This window comes from Ambystoma mexicanum, chromosome 5q (genome assembly GCF_040938575.1).
Source record: "Ambystoma mexicanum isolate Mex_15411 chromosome 5q, UKY_AmexF1_1, whole genome shotgun sequence".
In the NCBI taxonomy this organism is placed as follows: Eukaryota; Metazoa; Chordata; class Amphibia; order Caudata; family Ambystomatidae; genus Ambystoma; species Ambystoma mexicanum.
Genome location: NC_090933.1, coordinates 100,306,450 through 100,321,888, shown reverse-complemented (window position 1 = coordinate 100,321,888; position 15,439 = coordinate 100,306,450). Strand labels below are relative to the sequence as shown.

Here is a 15,439-nt window from a genome sequence, read left to right as displayed (position 1 = left end):
CAATTCTAATAGCTTTGACTGCTTCCTTAGCTCACTCCTACCTAATCTCACCTATCTCCTGCTTACCACTACAGCTACCACCTCCATTCATAAACTCTGATGACTTCCCAGAAACAAGGAAGAAAATACCATCAGATCTCCACTCCTGATTCCATCCGGAAGTATCTTCATCCGACGGACGACATGGGCCTGGGTTTCTGCAGCAGTTCACTGGCGCGGGGGCTCAGGCTCCACAGGGAGGTTCTTGATAACCACACTGCTGTCTCTGATCCCGGTGTTCCTAAAGGTGGGTCATATGTTCGTGAGGTTAAGCCTTACAATCATATCGTATTATAAAGATAGCAACGCCATATTTATTCTTAAGTGCTATAGGAAGACATGGATCAGACACAGCAGTTGATGGCTGCAGTACAGTCGTTATCGGCCGAAGTACAGGCCCTAAAACAAGAGAATGCGACACTTCGTCAACACATGAATCGATCCCCTCAAAGCTCAGAACTACCCCCGGGGCCGCTTTGATGGGAATCCCCATAAACTCAGTTTGCCTTTAAGATGGCCTTCTTCCCATCGGATAGGGACAAGGTGGGACACATGATCTCCAACATGACCGGCCCTGCCTTAGCCTGGGTAACTCATTTAGTAGTCACCAATAACCCTTTGTTGGATGCCTATCCGGCTTTTTTAAACAGTTTAAGGGCTATGCTTGGTCGTCAGGAGTTAACAGTAGCAGCTCAAGAGAGGCTACTCGATTTCCGACAAGGCACGCAGGATCTTCTGTCCTATATCACCTCATTTAAGCAGATGGCCACCGATACATCCTGGGCAGACGATGCCTTAATCCCTCTCTTCTGTAGGGGGTTAAACGACAATCTAAAGGACGAGGTGGCCTGGGTACCTCGTCCTCCGAACCTGGCTCAGATGATAACCCTAACCATGCAACTAGACTACCGGGTTTGTGAACGGCACTCAGAAAGAAGAAAATACCAGAGTAACCGTTCAACTTACGACTCTCCTCCATCCACCAGTCGCACTACCACTGCAAGTAAGGCGGTCCTTCCTGATGAACCTATGCAATTGGGTTCTGCTCGGGGTCCTTTAACCCCGGAGGAATGGGCAAGGAGGAAAACACTTGGCCTATGCATGTATTGCGATAGCAATACTCATACATTGAGAGACTGTCCCGTAGTACCTCCAAAAAAGTTGGGAAATGTGAAAGACCGACCGTGATGGGAACCACGGTTCGGCCGCCACACACAAGTTCCCCAATTTCTCTATACCCGGTTGCTCCCCCTAGTCCTTCAGAACCCACGATGGTGGTTATTAAGCTTTCCCTTTCTTGGGGAACCACGGAAGTCGTCCAGATACCAGCCTTGATAGATAGCGGGGCATTAGGCTGTTTTTTTGACGACGCATGGGCTGTTCAACATCAGGTTCCTCTCACTCTGAAGTCTGTAGCTATTCCAGTAGAAAGCGTTGATGGTAGTCCACTTACTTCGGGACCTATCACGGAACAAACTGGACTTCTGGGTATCTCAATGTCCTCACACGAGAAGCTAATCTTCTTCAATATAATCAGAACTACGCACTACCCTGTCATTCTGGGCCTCCCATGGTTACGAATCCATAACCCTTCCATTAACTGGCCCGCAAGAAAACAAATTCTGGGTTCAGAACACTATCTAGCAGAATGTTTGTCACAAGGGGCCGTTGGCTTCCCTCCTTCAGTCCTTGATTGTTACCTATCAGGGTACGGAATATAGCTGGGCTAGGATTCTTGCTCTACACTCTTGTACCATACTTTTCCTGACTTTCTCTACGTGTGTCTGTTTACCTAGAGAGTACACACCTCCTGCTTGCTTCCCTGTTGCCTTTGAACAGTGCCCTTCTCAGATTGATCATCACAGGTGCATACACTGGATACACAATTCTAATAGCTTTGACTGCTTCCTTAGCTCACTTCTACCTCATCTGACCTATCTTACCACTAAAGCGACCACCTCCATTCATAAACTCTGCTGACTTCCCAGAACCAAGGAAGAAAATACCATCCGACGATCTCCACTCCTGATTCCATCTGGAAGTATCTTCATCCGACGGACGACCAGGGTTTTTTTCCCACAGAGGGTTTCCCTGGGGGGCCTGGGTTTCTGCAGCCGTTCACTGGCGTGGGGGCTCAGGGTCCACAGGGAGGTTCTTGATAACCACACTGCTGTCTCTGATCCCGGTGTTCCTAAAGGTGGGTCATTCATTTGTGAAGTTAAGCCTTACAATCATATTGTATTATACCCTTAGGGGAATTCCCAGGAGCTGAACAATTTGCACTTCCGTTTGACAATTGAGGTGAAGAGGCCCATTTGAGGTGTTCACCAAAGAGTGAATTCTGATCTAGGACTTGCTGACAGAGTTGCCTCTAGTGGGATATCGATGTCTGCCTGCTCAAGCTATCATCAATCACATTCTCTGTTCTGGCAAGATGGGCAGCTGACAGAGAAACATTGTTTTCAAGAGCCCAGAGCTACAGTTGAATTGCTTCCCTGCACAGATTTCACAACACCACAACCTCTCAGAATCAAGACACACTTGCCCTGCACAAAAGAAAGGAAGACAATCTGGGCCTAACTGATGGCCGCTATTTCAGCAGATTGCCATATTCTCATGTCTCTGCAAGGGACCACAGTCCGCCCATCATCAGGTTGTTTAGGTGAGTGTGCCAAACCTTGTGGGAGGCATCTGTGACAACTGTCAAGTGAGTCTAAGGTTGCTGAAAAGGCTCTCCCCCACACTGTCTTGTAGGACGGTCACAAGTGGCTCTATGATACTTTGTTCAAGCCCTGAAACAGATCTGTCATGACACCTAAAAACGGACACCTTTGACAGTGAAGCAGCCACTGGAGCTATTCTATGTACAAACGGGCCTAGGGTACCACAAAGCGGCAGGATTCCATGATGCTGGAAGATGAAGAAAGGGAACGACTGGGACTTGTTTCTGGGTATGGAAGATGTTTACCATCTGCAAGATATTCCCCACCTGATCTTCGGGAGGTAAAGCCCTGCATGTGTGTGTGTCTGTGTGTGTGTGTGTGCTGAAAGACCCTAAGATCTTGTGCAACTGGAATGGCATAACTTGGGGCTGTGCAGTAGATGACAAGTGTGGTGCCGATTGGCCCACACCAGATCGGGGTATGAGATAAAATTAGCCAATTGTCCAAGTAAGGAAAGAAAAGAATCCTGTCCTACCTGAGATGTTTGGCCACCACTCCCAACTGGTTGGCGAAGACCCTTGGCCCGAGGAACTGCTGAAAGGCAGCACCCTAAACAGTTAATGGCATTCCAAACCTCAGGAACTTCTGCTTTGGATGGTTCGGCACCTGGAAGTAGGCGTCATGAAGGTCCAGTGACACCAGCCAATTTTGCAGCATGCGGGCGTGAAGAAGTTGAGCCAATTTGATCATCTTAAATTTGTAATTGTGCAGGTTCAAATTCAGAGCCACAGATCTATACTGTGGTGAAGGATTCAGTCCTCCTTCGACACACAAAAAAATAAAGGCAGTACAAACCCTTCCCACTCTCCGGGGAGGGTACCAGCTCCATGGCAGCCTTCGCTCTATGTTGCTGAAATTCCTATGACATGAAGGAGTCTAGGGAAGGGGAGTATCCCAGTGACATGACCTGGAAGGCTCAAGCATTGGAGGTTGTGTGTTGCCAATCTCTGGTATAAAGAGACAACCTTTCTGTAACTGGATTTTAGAGACAAGTTCAAATTGAAGATTTTGTGGATCGGGGGTTGCCAAAGGGACATTGGGCTGCCAAAGGGACATTGGAATGGGCAACTCTGCATTTCTTGGCACTTTTGCATCTGCCTTTGTGCAGAAATACCACTGTGCATGTATGCTGGAGGACGCCTGCCCTCTACCATGGCAGGGTACATCTAGAAACATTGCTGTGGCTTGGAGGCTTCACATTCTTTTCAGAAACTCATCCGTTTTGGTACCAAACAGATTATCACCAACAAACAATATGTCAAGGATTTGTTCCTGAACATTTGGGACAAACCCGGATGTCCTCATCTTGGAGTGTTTAAGCAGGACAGATCCAGTGCCCATGGACATTATGCTGTGTCCAGGTCAGACTGTAGTAACTGGCTTGCCACCTCCTTGCCATCCTCCACCAGAGGTAAAACACTCCTACATTTCCTGCATGGGAATATTGTCTGCAGCTTTGGAAACAACACCACAGAGAGTGTGGGTGTGCTTAGACAAGGCACAGTTGGCATTCTGTGTCCTCAAAGCTAGGCTGCCCAAAGCAAAAACCTTGTGAACCAGGGAATCAAGTTTGCTGCCACCCATGGCCAGGGGTAAAGAGGGGAAGGGAGACGACCTGCACCACTCAGGCATTGGGTGTATGGACAAACATATTTGGATTTGTGGGAGACAGGATATGCCTCTTGGACAGCTATTGGTCCAGTGGAGGCAGGTTACAACATGATGTAATGACAGAGGCAGCAACAGCAGTGTCAAAAGGAGGAAGGGTCCTATTTGGACAATCCTGTTTGAAGATGTCAGCGAGGTCAAACTGGACCACAGCCTTTGTGGGCACAGAAAAACCAAGTGTTTCAGCAGCTTTGGCAATGTACTTTTGAAAATACATATGGGACTTCACATAGGTTGAGGCATGCATAAAATCAACTCTGGCCCGAGGTCCAACTACATCAAATTAGTGATCAATGCAGTGAGTTCCACATCTTGGCTGTAGAACTCTTGAAGGAAGTCGATGTTATCCAGGGTACAGAAGCTATATTGCATATGCAATGAAATCACCCTCTTCATTAACAATGTAGCCAATCTTTAAACTAAATGGACTCCTGGAAATCGGAGAAAAGTCCAGTGAGGTGTCGACGTTGACCAACTCAGATGCCACAGAAGCCTGCACTGGGACCTAAGCTCTGGAAGGCGGAGCTAAGCAGTGATGAGGGGAAGCAGTCTCCGAGGCAGGGCCAAAACCTAGCCATCACTGGCCTTCTGGTAGTCCCCGCAATGCGTGTACAGGAGATTCTACAGATAAGTAGGCTGGTAGCATGCCAGCTAAGATCTTTCCTCAAAGGAAACTAACACCAATAACATAAGCAATACAGTTAATTATGTTCTGGAAATTAAGCTCTCATAAACCAAATTTAGGAACATAAACAGTACCAAAATATCTATTCATGCAGTACTTGAAAACAAGAAAAGGAGATTTGCACTACAGATGATACCTGGGGCACTTCAATAAAAACAGAATGCTGCATATTATACAATAAAAACCCTCAATGTATCGATGTACTATTTGTGGTACGTTCAGGTGGATGAGCTCCGGGGAACTCTGGAATGAAGTTGAGGAAATGAACGGGCCAGACTCCAGATACAAAATAGGTCTGTATTACCAATACTGTTATGTCAAGAGTAATAGGATTTACTCATGGTGTAAAAATGTAGTCCTTATTCCTGACTACTGCACTTTTAGGCAAGTAAAAACATATTGTAATTTTAGCTAACATTTCCATAAATGAAATGCAGCCTTTTCATTACCCTCCAACTTCATGTCAGGCAATATGCAGCAAAGGTCACCTTCTTTTGAATGTGCTACTCGTGTCACTGGGCTGAACACATCACCAATGCAAGTGACTAAAAAGGATAGACATGCCTACATATTATTCCCTATTTTACTTTGTTTGGAGTATAGGCCTCATTATAGGGAGTGAAATAGACAGGTCCGCCACTTATTTGGAGACAGGTGCGAATAGGTGCAATGTAGGTTGTAGCACTACTCAGAAACCACCTTTGCCATAAAAAAGTGACCGTTCTGCCCAGAGGACTGGATTCTGAAGAGCTGATCAGTAGAGATACTAGATGGAAACTGATCATAATGCAGGCAGATGAAGATGGTCATAAAGCCTTTCTTTAATTTTGCTAATTTTTCTTATTTTATTTCTAAGTGTGGTGGCACATTTGTTCTCTGGGTTTGTCTACGTGTAAGGTGGCCTTAATTTTGAGCACATCTTTTTTTATTGGACTAGTGCACACGCAATGAATATCTGCCTGATCTGACAAGGTTGGTCGTCTAGTTTGAAACGGTTCCCGCAAGCAGAGCTCGAGTATGGCGGTCCGGGAAGTACGGTACCGGCATGCTTACCGGTACCGTACTTCCCAGACCGCCATGCTCGTAATGAGGGCCTTAGACTTTAACCATGACAGCCAGGTATCTATACGTTTCCAGTCAAGGAGGACTCAGCAATGGTAGGAGCCGCCACGGCACCATTGGTATAGCATTTCAGGGATTGCGTGATTCGCTTATCCCCCGCAATGTATGCTACAGTGTACTCTGTTTCATGTTTAATGGTGGTACAGTCTTGAAAAGCTCTTGCACATCCAGAAGCCAGTATCTGCCTTACTTAAAGAGAACTGAGAAAGTGTGATGGCTGATCCACAAAGCATGCCTATTGGCAAATCAGGCGTCTTGAACTTGAACAAGTCAACTTGGGCAGAGGGAGGTGATGAGATTCTCTGTAGTGGGCAAACCCACCTACACCATTTTCATCACCAAACTTCCACCATGACTGTGAACAAAGGGGACTGGGAGGAGTGCCTCAAATGGAAAAGCAATGTACTTATTTGAGACATTCAATATAGTGCAAATATGGCTGAAAAAGGTGCACCAAGCATTTTACAATAACAACAGCAATAAGAAAGTAATGATAAGCATCATCATCAAAAATGAATACACTTGTGAACATTTAGAACACTTAGAGATGATACAAGCATACTCTAACAATATACCACATAGATAATGTGCAATATTAGCATTGTGCATAAGATAAACTAACATTAGAACATTTTAAAAACAGAGCCAATGATTCACCAAATCAACCACCAAGAGGTCCCCAACTGCCAGGGTGCAGCAACACCTTTAGCTTGGAAAAAGAAAATTCTTAAAAACAATAATGATTTTCTATTTATATTGCGCTTTCACCAAAGAGCTGTGCCAGGAACATATTTACATACAATTATAACACAATCGAAATTGGTACTCATTTATCGGCCTCAGAAGGATGAAATGCTGGGTTGGCCTTGCTCGGATTCAACCTGCAACCTGCACACAGAGATGACAGCAGCGAGTGCTCAACCTGGTGAGCTATCTTACCGGCAGCCGGTGAGCTATCTTAACTAACTATCTTAGATTAATAAGGGAAGTGGCGGAGCAGAAAAAACTAGGTAAAAGGTTTCAGAACCTCGGTATAGGAAATAAAAACCTTTGATAAATGGGTTGATACATGTAGTACTGCTCAAACTAGTTAGAGTATGTTTCCAATCAATTGAATTTTGGGTGACTATAAGTTTAGATGCTTTGAGTCAAAAAGAGATCCCCAGAACATACCTTGTTACCTGGTGTGGATGCTCTTAGGACACCTTAGTGCGTGTTTTGCTACCAACCCTCTCAAAATAAAACATTTCTTTTTTCTAGAGCCTGGAAGCCATATGCGATAAATAGCCCGCATCCAAACCACTTTGGAAATACACCATCCTGATATCCTCATCTGTGGCAATGTTGACAAAAAGCTCAGCTTGAGAAATTTTTGACCATTTGGATCTGGAATAAATGGTAACTAGAAGACTCACAAAGTCCTACAAATAAGCAGCATACCACACACATACTTCCAATAAAACGTCCCCGTTTCCACCCACACAGCTAACCTTTATAAAAATAATAATTTGCCTTCATATAGCGCTACGAACCCTCAGGCATCGGAGCACTGCTTATTAGGTGCTCATTTATCGACCTCAGAAGGATGAAAGGCTGAGTTTGGCCCTGCCGGGATTCGAACCTGCGTCAGCAGGCTCTGTATGGATGTTAAAACAAGCCCTCTATTCACTATGCTATCTGACCAATATGACTTACTGTGCCATCTGTGCTATATTCCATCAGTGCTGAGAGCAGACTATTTGCAGAGGATTATCACTGGCTGATCTGAAGAGGAAATGTATGGGAAACATTCATCTTTTAATGTGCATGAGATTACTCAATGCAATTTCTTCAAAAAATAGGCAGTAAAACACTTCCACTTAGAAAAATCGTGTATGAAGCGCTGGATTTACGGTAAAATATGTACGATTATTACCATAAAGTTCTGTTAATAGGGCAATTCTAAACAATACGGATTGGGGTGCATTGAAGCAATTACATAGTAAATAACGCCCAAAATGCACAAGTGTTAAAAAACATCTAACCACTACTGACAAATTTGGTTGGATAATATGAGCAAACAACAATGAAACTGTAAACTTCTCACTATAAGTTTACAAAAAAAAATCACACATTTAGGACATCTTACATTATTATTCAAAAGCCCTATACTATACATTGAACACTAATAACATGCACGTTAAATACATACGTACATACAGTTACTAACAAAGTGCAAGTGTGTAGGTTCAAACGATTCATAGTAGATACTCTACAAAGTACAAACGCTTAATATTATGTGCAAATGAACGTATGGCACTGCATTATTCCAAGTTACCGACTATGGGCTTCTTTTAGAGTTTTGATGGTAGTGTAAAACATGCAGTATTTCGGAAAACTGAATGTTTAACCACCCGCCTAATTCAAAGTTTCTAAATAAAAACTGGCTGGTTTTGAGGAAGTTTCCACCATACAAAACCATTATCTTATGCGATATTATCACATGTGGTAAATATCACATTCAATAATATGGCAATTCCCATGGAGTCGAACTCAGAAAAGGGAACTAACTAAAAGGTTTACAAGACTCTAAATCGTGCAGACCCTTCCCCAATACCATGTGCTTCCCTCGAATGACCTCAAATGACCCAGATAATTGCCTAAAAAGCTTTCTCCTAACAGAACTTCTTTTTCCCAAACAGTTACCAACCATTTCAGGAAACCTTGCGTTCACCCCAAAAAAGTATTAGGTCCTCATTACAATCCCGGCGGCAGCCGTGCCTGCCGCCGGAGTTGCATTTTTTCCGGCACTCGTCAATTAGGAATTACTGGGTAATTCCTGCATTGCCAGGTGCCGGTGCCTGCCAGTCCCCATTCCCATTGAGCCACATAGGGGTCAATGGGAATGGTGACATCGGATGCACCGGCAACGTCTTCCGACATGCTGCGCTCGCAATTGCCGCTCTGCCCGCCAGGCCCGTCCTGGTGGGCTGAAAGGCGCCCGTGAGCACAGCTCGTAGCATGGCGGTCCGGGAACTACAGTGCCAGTATGCTTACCGGTAGCATAGTATCCGGACCGCCATCCTTATAATGAGGCCCTTTGTCTTTCGACACCCACCCTGGCAATTGCCAGCAGAGACAAGAAAATACCTAAAAAGAGTTTCCCACCTGGGAAGAGATGCAGGAAATCCCAACTCCTGTCTCAACCAAATGAGATCCCCCTATACAAGTATGAACAAAAACCTGATACTGTTTTATAAATATTGCCTTTTTTCAGATCTGAAGAATCTTTGCAGATCTGAACAATCCACAAACATGTGGAACAAATTTGCTTCCACCTCTGCATATCTCGGTCACCGATACTGCATACGATTAGTCCATCTATTGAGTCTGGCAGGTGTGTTACATCAACAAAATAAAAACTTAAATTAGTGTAACCTTCGATTAAGCAGAAGGACCCACCTCTTCATGAAAGCAACATTACTGGATCCTTTCCTCCCATTTAAGGATCCCATGTATCCACTATCATATCCCCATGTAGCATATTCCAGCGAAAAACAGCTGGTAGAAGTGAGAAATTGCAACCTTTCTCTCCAATGCACAGAAGAAAGACTTCATAACTGGTCCAATTACTGTCAGTGAAAAGACTGCAAAAAAATTCGCTAACCTGCAGAAATTGAAAAAATATGTCTCTGGCAAAATAAGACTATATTGATCCATTGATTAAAGGTTCACACCATCCCATCTGCCCAACAAAGAATCTATAAACGTAGAACGCAGAACTAAATTACCACAGAGATATGAAAACACTTGTAATTTGGGGAGTTTAGAGATTTTCCAGATATTACACCAAGTATGCATTAAAATGTCTAGAAATGTCAGTCACATTTTTTAAAAATATTAAGGGTCCCAAAATTTCAATGCTGCGAACCAGCCCACTTCTCTCTTAAAGATTGCCATTGCACATAAAAGTGTTGCCTAGCAATACAACTGGTAATCAAGGCATCTTGTTTGTAGCATTACAAATTCGGGAATAAGAGACCCCCCTCAACTCCATTCATGATACATGCGCTTGCAGCTACATCAGCAGGGACTTCATGCCCCATAAAAATGAAAAATCTTAGGATTGAGGTGAGACAACCTGTGGGAGTTAAGGTCCATTAACAAAGCCCAGAACAAATAAAGAAATGTAGAGTGCAAGAACATCCTGACTGAATTCACACTTCGGATAACGGAAATTGGTAAATTATGCCATTTCAACATGAGAGCCTCAACTTCCCACTCACTTGATCTACGTTTCCCTTCCGAATCACTGCCAGATATTTGCATAACAGCCCAAGATATTTCACACATGGAACGTGGACCTGTTTATACTTTAGACAGATTCAAACCATCAATAGAGTTGCCTTTGAGTAACTATGGTAACCCTCAACCAAACCAAAGTTTCTAGCACGCAAAAATATCTCTGGAACTGACATAACTGCATCAGAGGAAATCAGAGTAATAGCATCTGCTTACAGCACATGTTTGAGTTTTGTCCCATCTTCCATATAAAATGGTTTCATTTTCACACGTTTCCGTAAGCACACCCATCCTTCACATCGCCACCCAGGGAAAGCATGAGGACACTCAATCTAAAAATGTCTTCACATCAATAACTGAACATAAAAGTGCAAACAGGAAAAGGTTGGAACGTGAGCACAAGTTCTAATTCAACAAGTATTGATAAGTTTATGTTCCAACTGATAATTTTAATATGCTTACACATAAAATGTAACATACATATCCTTTTGTTTCAAAGCATAAATAAAATACACATGAGAAGTTTGTGTGGTTAGTAAAGTGCCCAATGTCACATAGTAAACCATAATGAAATTGCTGTCACATGTATTCATTTTGATATGATTCAGCTATGAATTATGAGCGATTTTTTATTGACTGTTAGATTGTGTAAGGTTTGACTTCAAGCACACAAAAAATAAAACAAAAACAAAAATAAAACAAAATATAACACTCAAATTGGGCACTCGAATGTAATGTGGTTCTCAATACCCAAAAGGAAGGCTCACTGGGCTAGAACAACAAAAAATGGCGCAAAGACATGCTCTACCGAGAATTATTTCTTGGAGGAACTGAAAGAATGGATACTCAATTTATAAACAACTAAGTTTCCTGACACGTTGAGGCATTGTTCCCTTGTTTTCGAACTCGTCACCCAACAACTACAAATAAAAAAAAGGAGCACAGGGGGGCATTTTGATACCCAATTTTACTGTACATCTAGCTATGTGCCGCTGAGTGAAAACGTGTGATGAGTTACTATATTTGAATACAGGGATCTACCTTTTCGTCCAGAGGTGACCGAGGGAAATATATCAATGCTCTAGTGAGTTAACCCGCCTTGTAGACAGTAGTTCATTCCAAGTTTAACAAGAACATGGTGGTGATGTTTTATTTTAGGTTTGGAGTGGGTATGTAATGTAATGTAAATGTAATGCTTCATTTGTAATGCGCCTATACACATGTGTGTCTCAAGGTGCAACAAGGCAAGGGGATGGGGGAGGGAGATAAGCGGATGGGGAACATTCCTACTAGGTCTTGTAAATTCGGATCGTGCAAGTGCAGATATTTATAGAGCACTCGATTTTCTTTTAATGTTTTTTTTTTCTTTTGCCGGGATTCGAAATTCAAACCAGTGTTGCTCAGCGTGACTTTGCTTACAAGACCCACGCGTTGCCACTGAGCTGTCCTCCCTTCACAATGGTGGGTAGAGCTAGGTAAGGTGTGACAGTATGTATAATTGTGAATAACCTAAAGAGTGGCTTAGAGGCATAGGGAAGCTCTTGTATATATAGCGACAATTATATGTCTACCATGATAAATCCATTGTAGGCATCACTTTACAGATCTTAAACCAGCCTTCATGCTGAGCGAGATTTTACAGCTGGAATAATCTATCGATCTTTATGGGTCAAATATGGAAAAGGGGGATTCTACATATGAGGATTCCTGGTTATCCAGGTAGGAAAACAGACCATCACAAACCGCATAATGCCTCTAATGGGTGTATATTTTATTGCCCTCCAATCAGGTTATATATGAAGTAATTGAAGAATGCCAGCCAGATAGTTAAGTGAGCTAAGCATTTACCCCACACATCTTTGTTCAGCCTGCATGACAAAGGTTTGAATCACAGCAGAGCTGACTCAACGCTAAACGGGGGGCTGGTTGCCTTATAATACGTTTGGCGGTATTGCAGCCTAGATTTCCACATGCCTTAATTAATGTTACTGCATGCTGACATCTAAGAGTGCCCACAATATTAAGAGTTTACTGGTACCACTGGAGTAATCTCATAGTAAATAAGCAGAATTTGAGAAAACCATCATGCAGTATTTTTAAAATACTGCATGTCATGTTTATTACAAATGTAATTACTACTATACTATTAAGGCTAACGTAACCGAAGGATAATGTATGGGAGCGTCGCTCATGACCCTTCTATGCATTATAAATATATTGGTCTTAACCTGGGCTTACTGCCTCTGGGGGTCTGCCTGCAGATTTATGTCCCTTAAAATGAAGGATTACTGGAAGTAAATTTTGGTGTTGTAGTTGTAAGTTAGTTTCACCTTTATTAAGATGTAATACTTGCATATGTTGTTTTTATGAAATACTGCAGTAGATAAATACCTCATGGGCTATGGCCAAGCCTATGCAGCCCTACAGATAAGGGTTGCATAAGCCACATTTCCTCCCTAAAAATCAGCAAATACTCCCTCAAAAAATAGGGAGTCAAAATACTCCCAACAAACAATAGGAGTGAAATACTCTCACTTCAAAATCTTATCTGAGCATATGTCAAAAATAGGTGCCATCTTAAAGACTGGCTGTTTTTATCCCTGTCACCAGACTGACTCAAAAGGGGCCTCTAAATAGGGCATGTGTTATAATAGCTGGATAGACAGACTAGAGGACTTGACAGTCCGTATCTGCTAACAAACTAAATATATCCAAGTCTGTGTGGGATCTAAAATAATATGCGTGATCGGGTTTGGGAGTCTAATGTTGTTAACATTTTTCTACTGCTTTTTTATTCTCACAATCGTTTATTCTCACAATCGCATGGCGGTAAACAACACAAATATCAACATTTAAGGATAGCAGACTTTATGAAACTCATTTGCTAATGCTTTTAAATTGCATGACACTCTTATCAAAGTCCACAATAAATAAACGTTGTGTTGTCTCTTTTCATATATGATTCACAGAACTACAGCAGAGGCTAAAAACCAACAGGCGATGGATTAGGGAGATTTCTGGGTAGCATACCCTTCCAATGTCACAAGGTTGACAGTGCCAGAACCGAAGGGTACCAAACATATCTAAAGCTGTCTTGACACCAACCTCAAAAGGAGGAGTACACCCAGTAATGCTAGGATATGTCCGCTGTGCACCGAAAATCAAGCAACCCAAGGCTAATGTTTGCCTTTTATCAATTGTTGGCTATTACACTTTAGAGCAAGAAATTGACAGATGTCTGAAACTTGGAAACAGCATACAGTACCTGTGATCAAAGTCAGAGCTGATAAGCAGGCTAAGGCTGAGATGTCGAGATTAAGGCTCTGCAAATTTAAGGAAAAGTCTCTAATTGAATCGAGCCACTCCCCGAATCCACGAAGGCACTGCAGTCTATGAAGCACAAGGCCATTGCAGAATACAAATTTGTCTTCGGCGGTATGAGATCTGAAACAGAAATAATGCATAATGTCAGTGAACCTGTGCTTCCCACTTTTGGTCAAACACACAACAGATAACCCTTCTTTGGTTATCTCGTAGTACTACTTATGCAACAATCCCTGTCAAAAGGATAGTGTCATTCCACTCTGACTTTCAGTTTGCTTTCAAGAAGATCTACCAAAGCTCATTTACAATGTTATTGACATGTAGGAAGAAGATGGCAGTCATGGGTGCACATATTTTTTAAATCTAAAGCATATATACTTCATACATGTGTAGGTATATTCAGTAGGTATTATAATTAATATCTTTTAGTGAGAGAACCTGAATAATTGTGCTAATTCAACTTATTACTGAACGATTTTAATGGCATTGATGGTTTTTAAAATATTAATCTGGGCTAATGCTATTTTGTATTGTGGCTACAACATCAAAACATAACATTAAGACCTTCACCAGACACAACAGGTTTCCAGACAAAGCTGCACTGTGAAACATGACATCTTACATTTCAACACAGTTAACCTTTCTCTAACCAGCTATGTCATAACATCACACAAAATGCTCCATATTGTGGCGCCAGTCCAAAAGCCACTCTGCACATATCAGCTTGTTTCTACAATCTTACAAATGAGTCCCCCTTTCTCCAATCCACCGAGGAGCCATTAGTGATGGGATGCAGTGGAAATTCCATTTATGTGTCCACATTTCCACTGCCAAAGCAGATTTGACAAGTCTGAAAGGTGCTGCCGGTTCCTACAGCATCGGCCTTGTGCTTTTTACAATTCCTATGTATTATGAGTCATATCTATGACTACATTGCAACCACCCCAACTCCATACAGTACTCTACTTCACACAATACTGTACCTAGTTTGGAGCTGGATATCCTTGGTTGAAGTAGGGCTGTCAATACAATTGAGGGATGATGCACGGTGTCTCAGGGGGATATTGCAACACTCCCGCCACCCCTTTCCTTGTTACCCATATAGTGTAAAAAGGGACAGGTACCTGAAAGGTGTCTGCCGGGGGGTGAAGGGGATGAGGTTGGTTAGGCTTCTGGGCTTCACATGCTGAGATGGAAACTCTACTGTGTCAAAAGGCTGTGCCAGCACTCATTTGGGAGATTACCATGAAAATGTTGCATCAGTTAACTAATTTTCACATACCCTAGAGACACATGAACGGCAAGTATTCAGCCTTCGACAGTACCGTTGTCTGCACTAAGCCAAGATACACACAACCTTAATATCACAGCTGGTCAAAGGACTACTGTGCTGTAGAGCATAGTATGTAGAGCAAGTGTGGTAAATTACCTTCATCCCATGAATAGAGAAACCTAGACAGCAGTTTTGTGACTGAGCTGCTTTTAAGACTCCACTCTACCATGCTATCTTTTGCAGTGCATGGTCCCACATACAATACTGTACACAATATTCTCCTCGTGCCATTGAATAGTGTGTGAGTACTATAGTCTGTGCTTT

At 42.7% G+C, this 15,439-nt stretch overlaps 1 protein-coding gene across 3 annotated transcripts in view; it reads right to left on the bottom strand.

Moving 5' to 3' along the window:
- Nucleotides 1-15,439, bottom strand: part of NR4A3 (nuclear receptor subfamily 4 group A member 3) — a 225,668-nt gene that overhangs the window by 50,172 nt on the left and 160,057 nt on the right. For all 3 annotated transcript variants that reach the window (XM_069620602.1, XM_069620600.1, XM_069620601.1), the window contains one exon: nucleotides 13,784-13,962. In XM_069620602.1, the coding sequence (XP_069476703.1) occupies nucleotides 13,784-13,962 (179 nt within the window). The remainder of the gene's footprint in view (nucleotides 1-13,783; nucleotides 13,963-15,439) is intronic.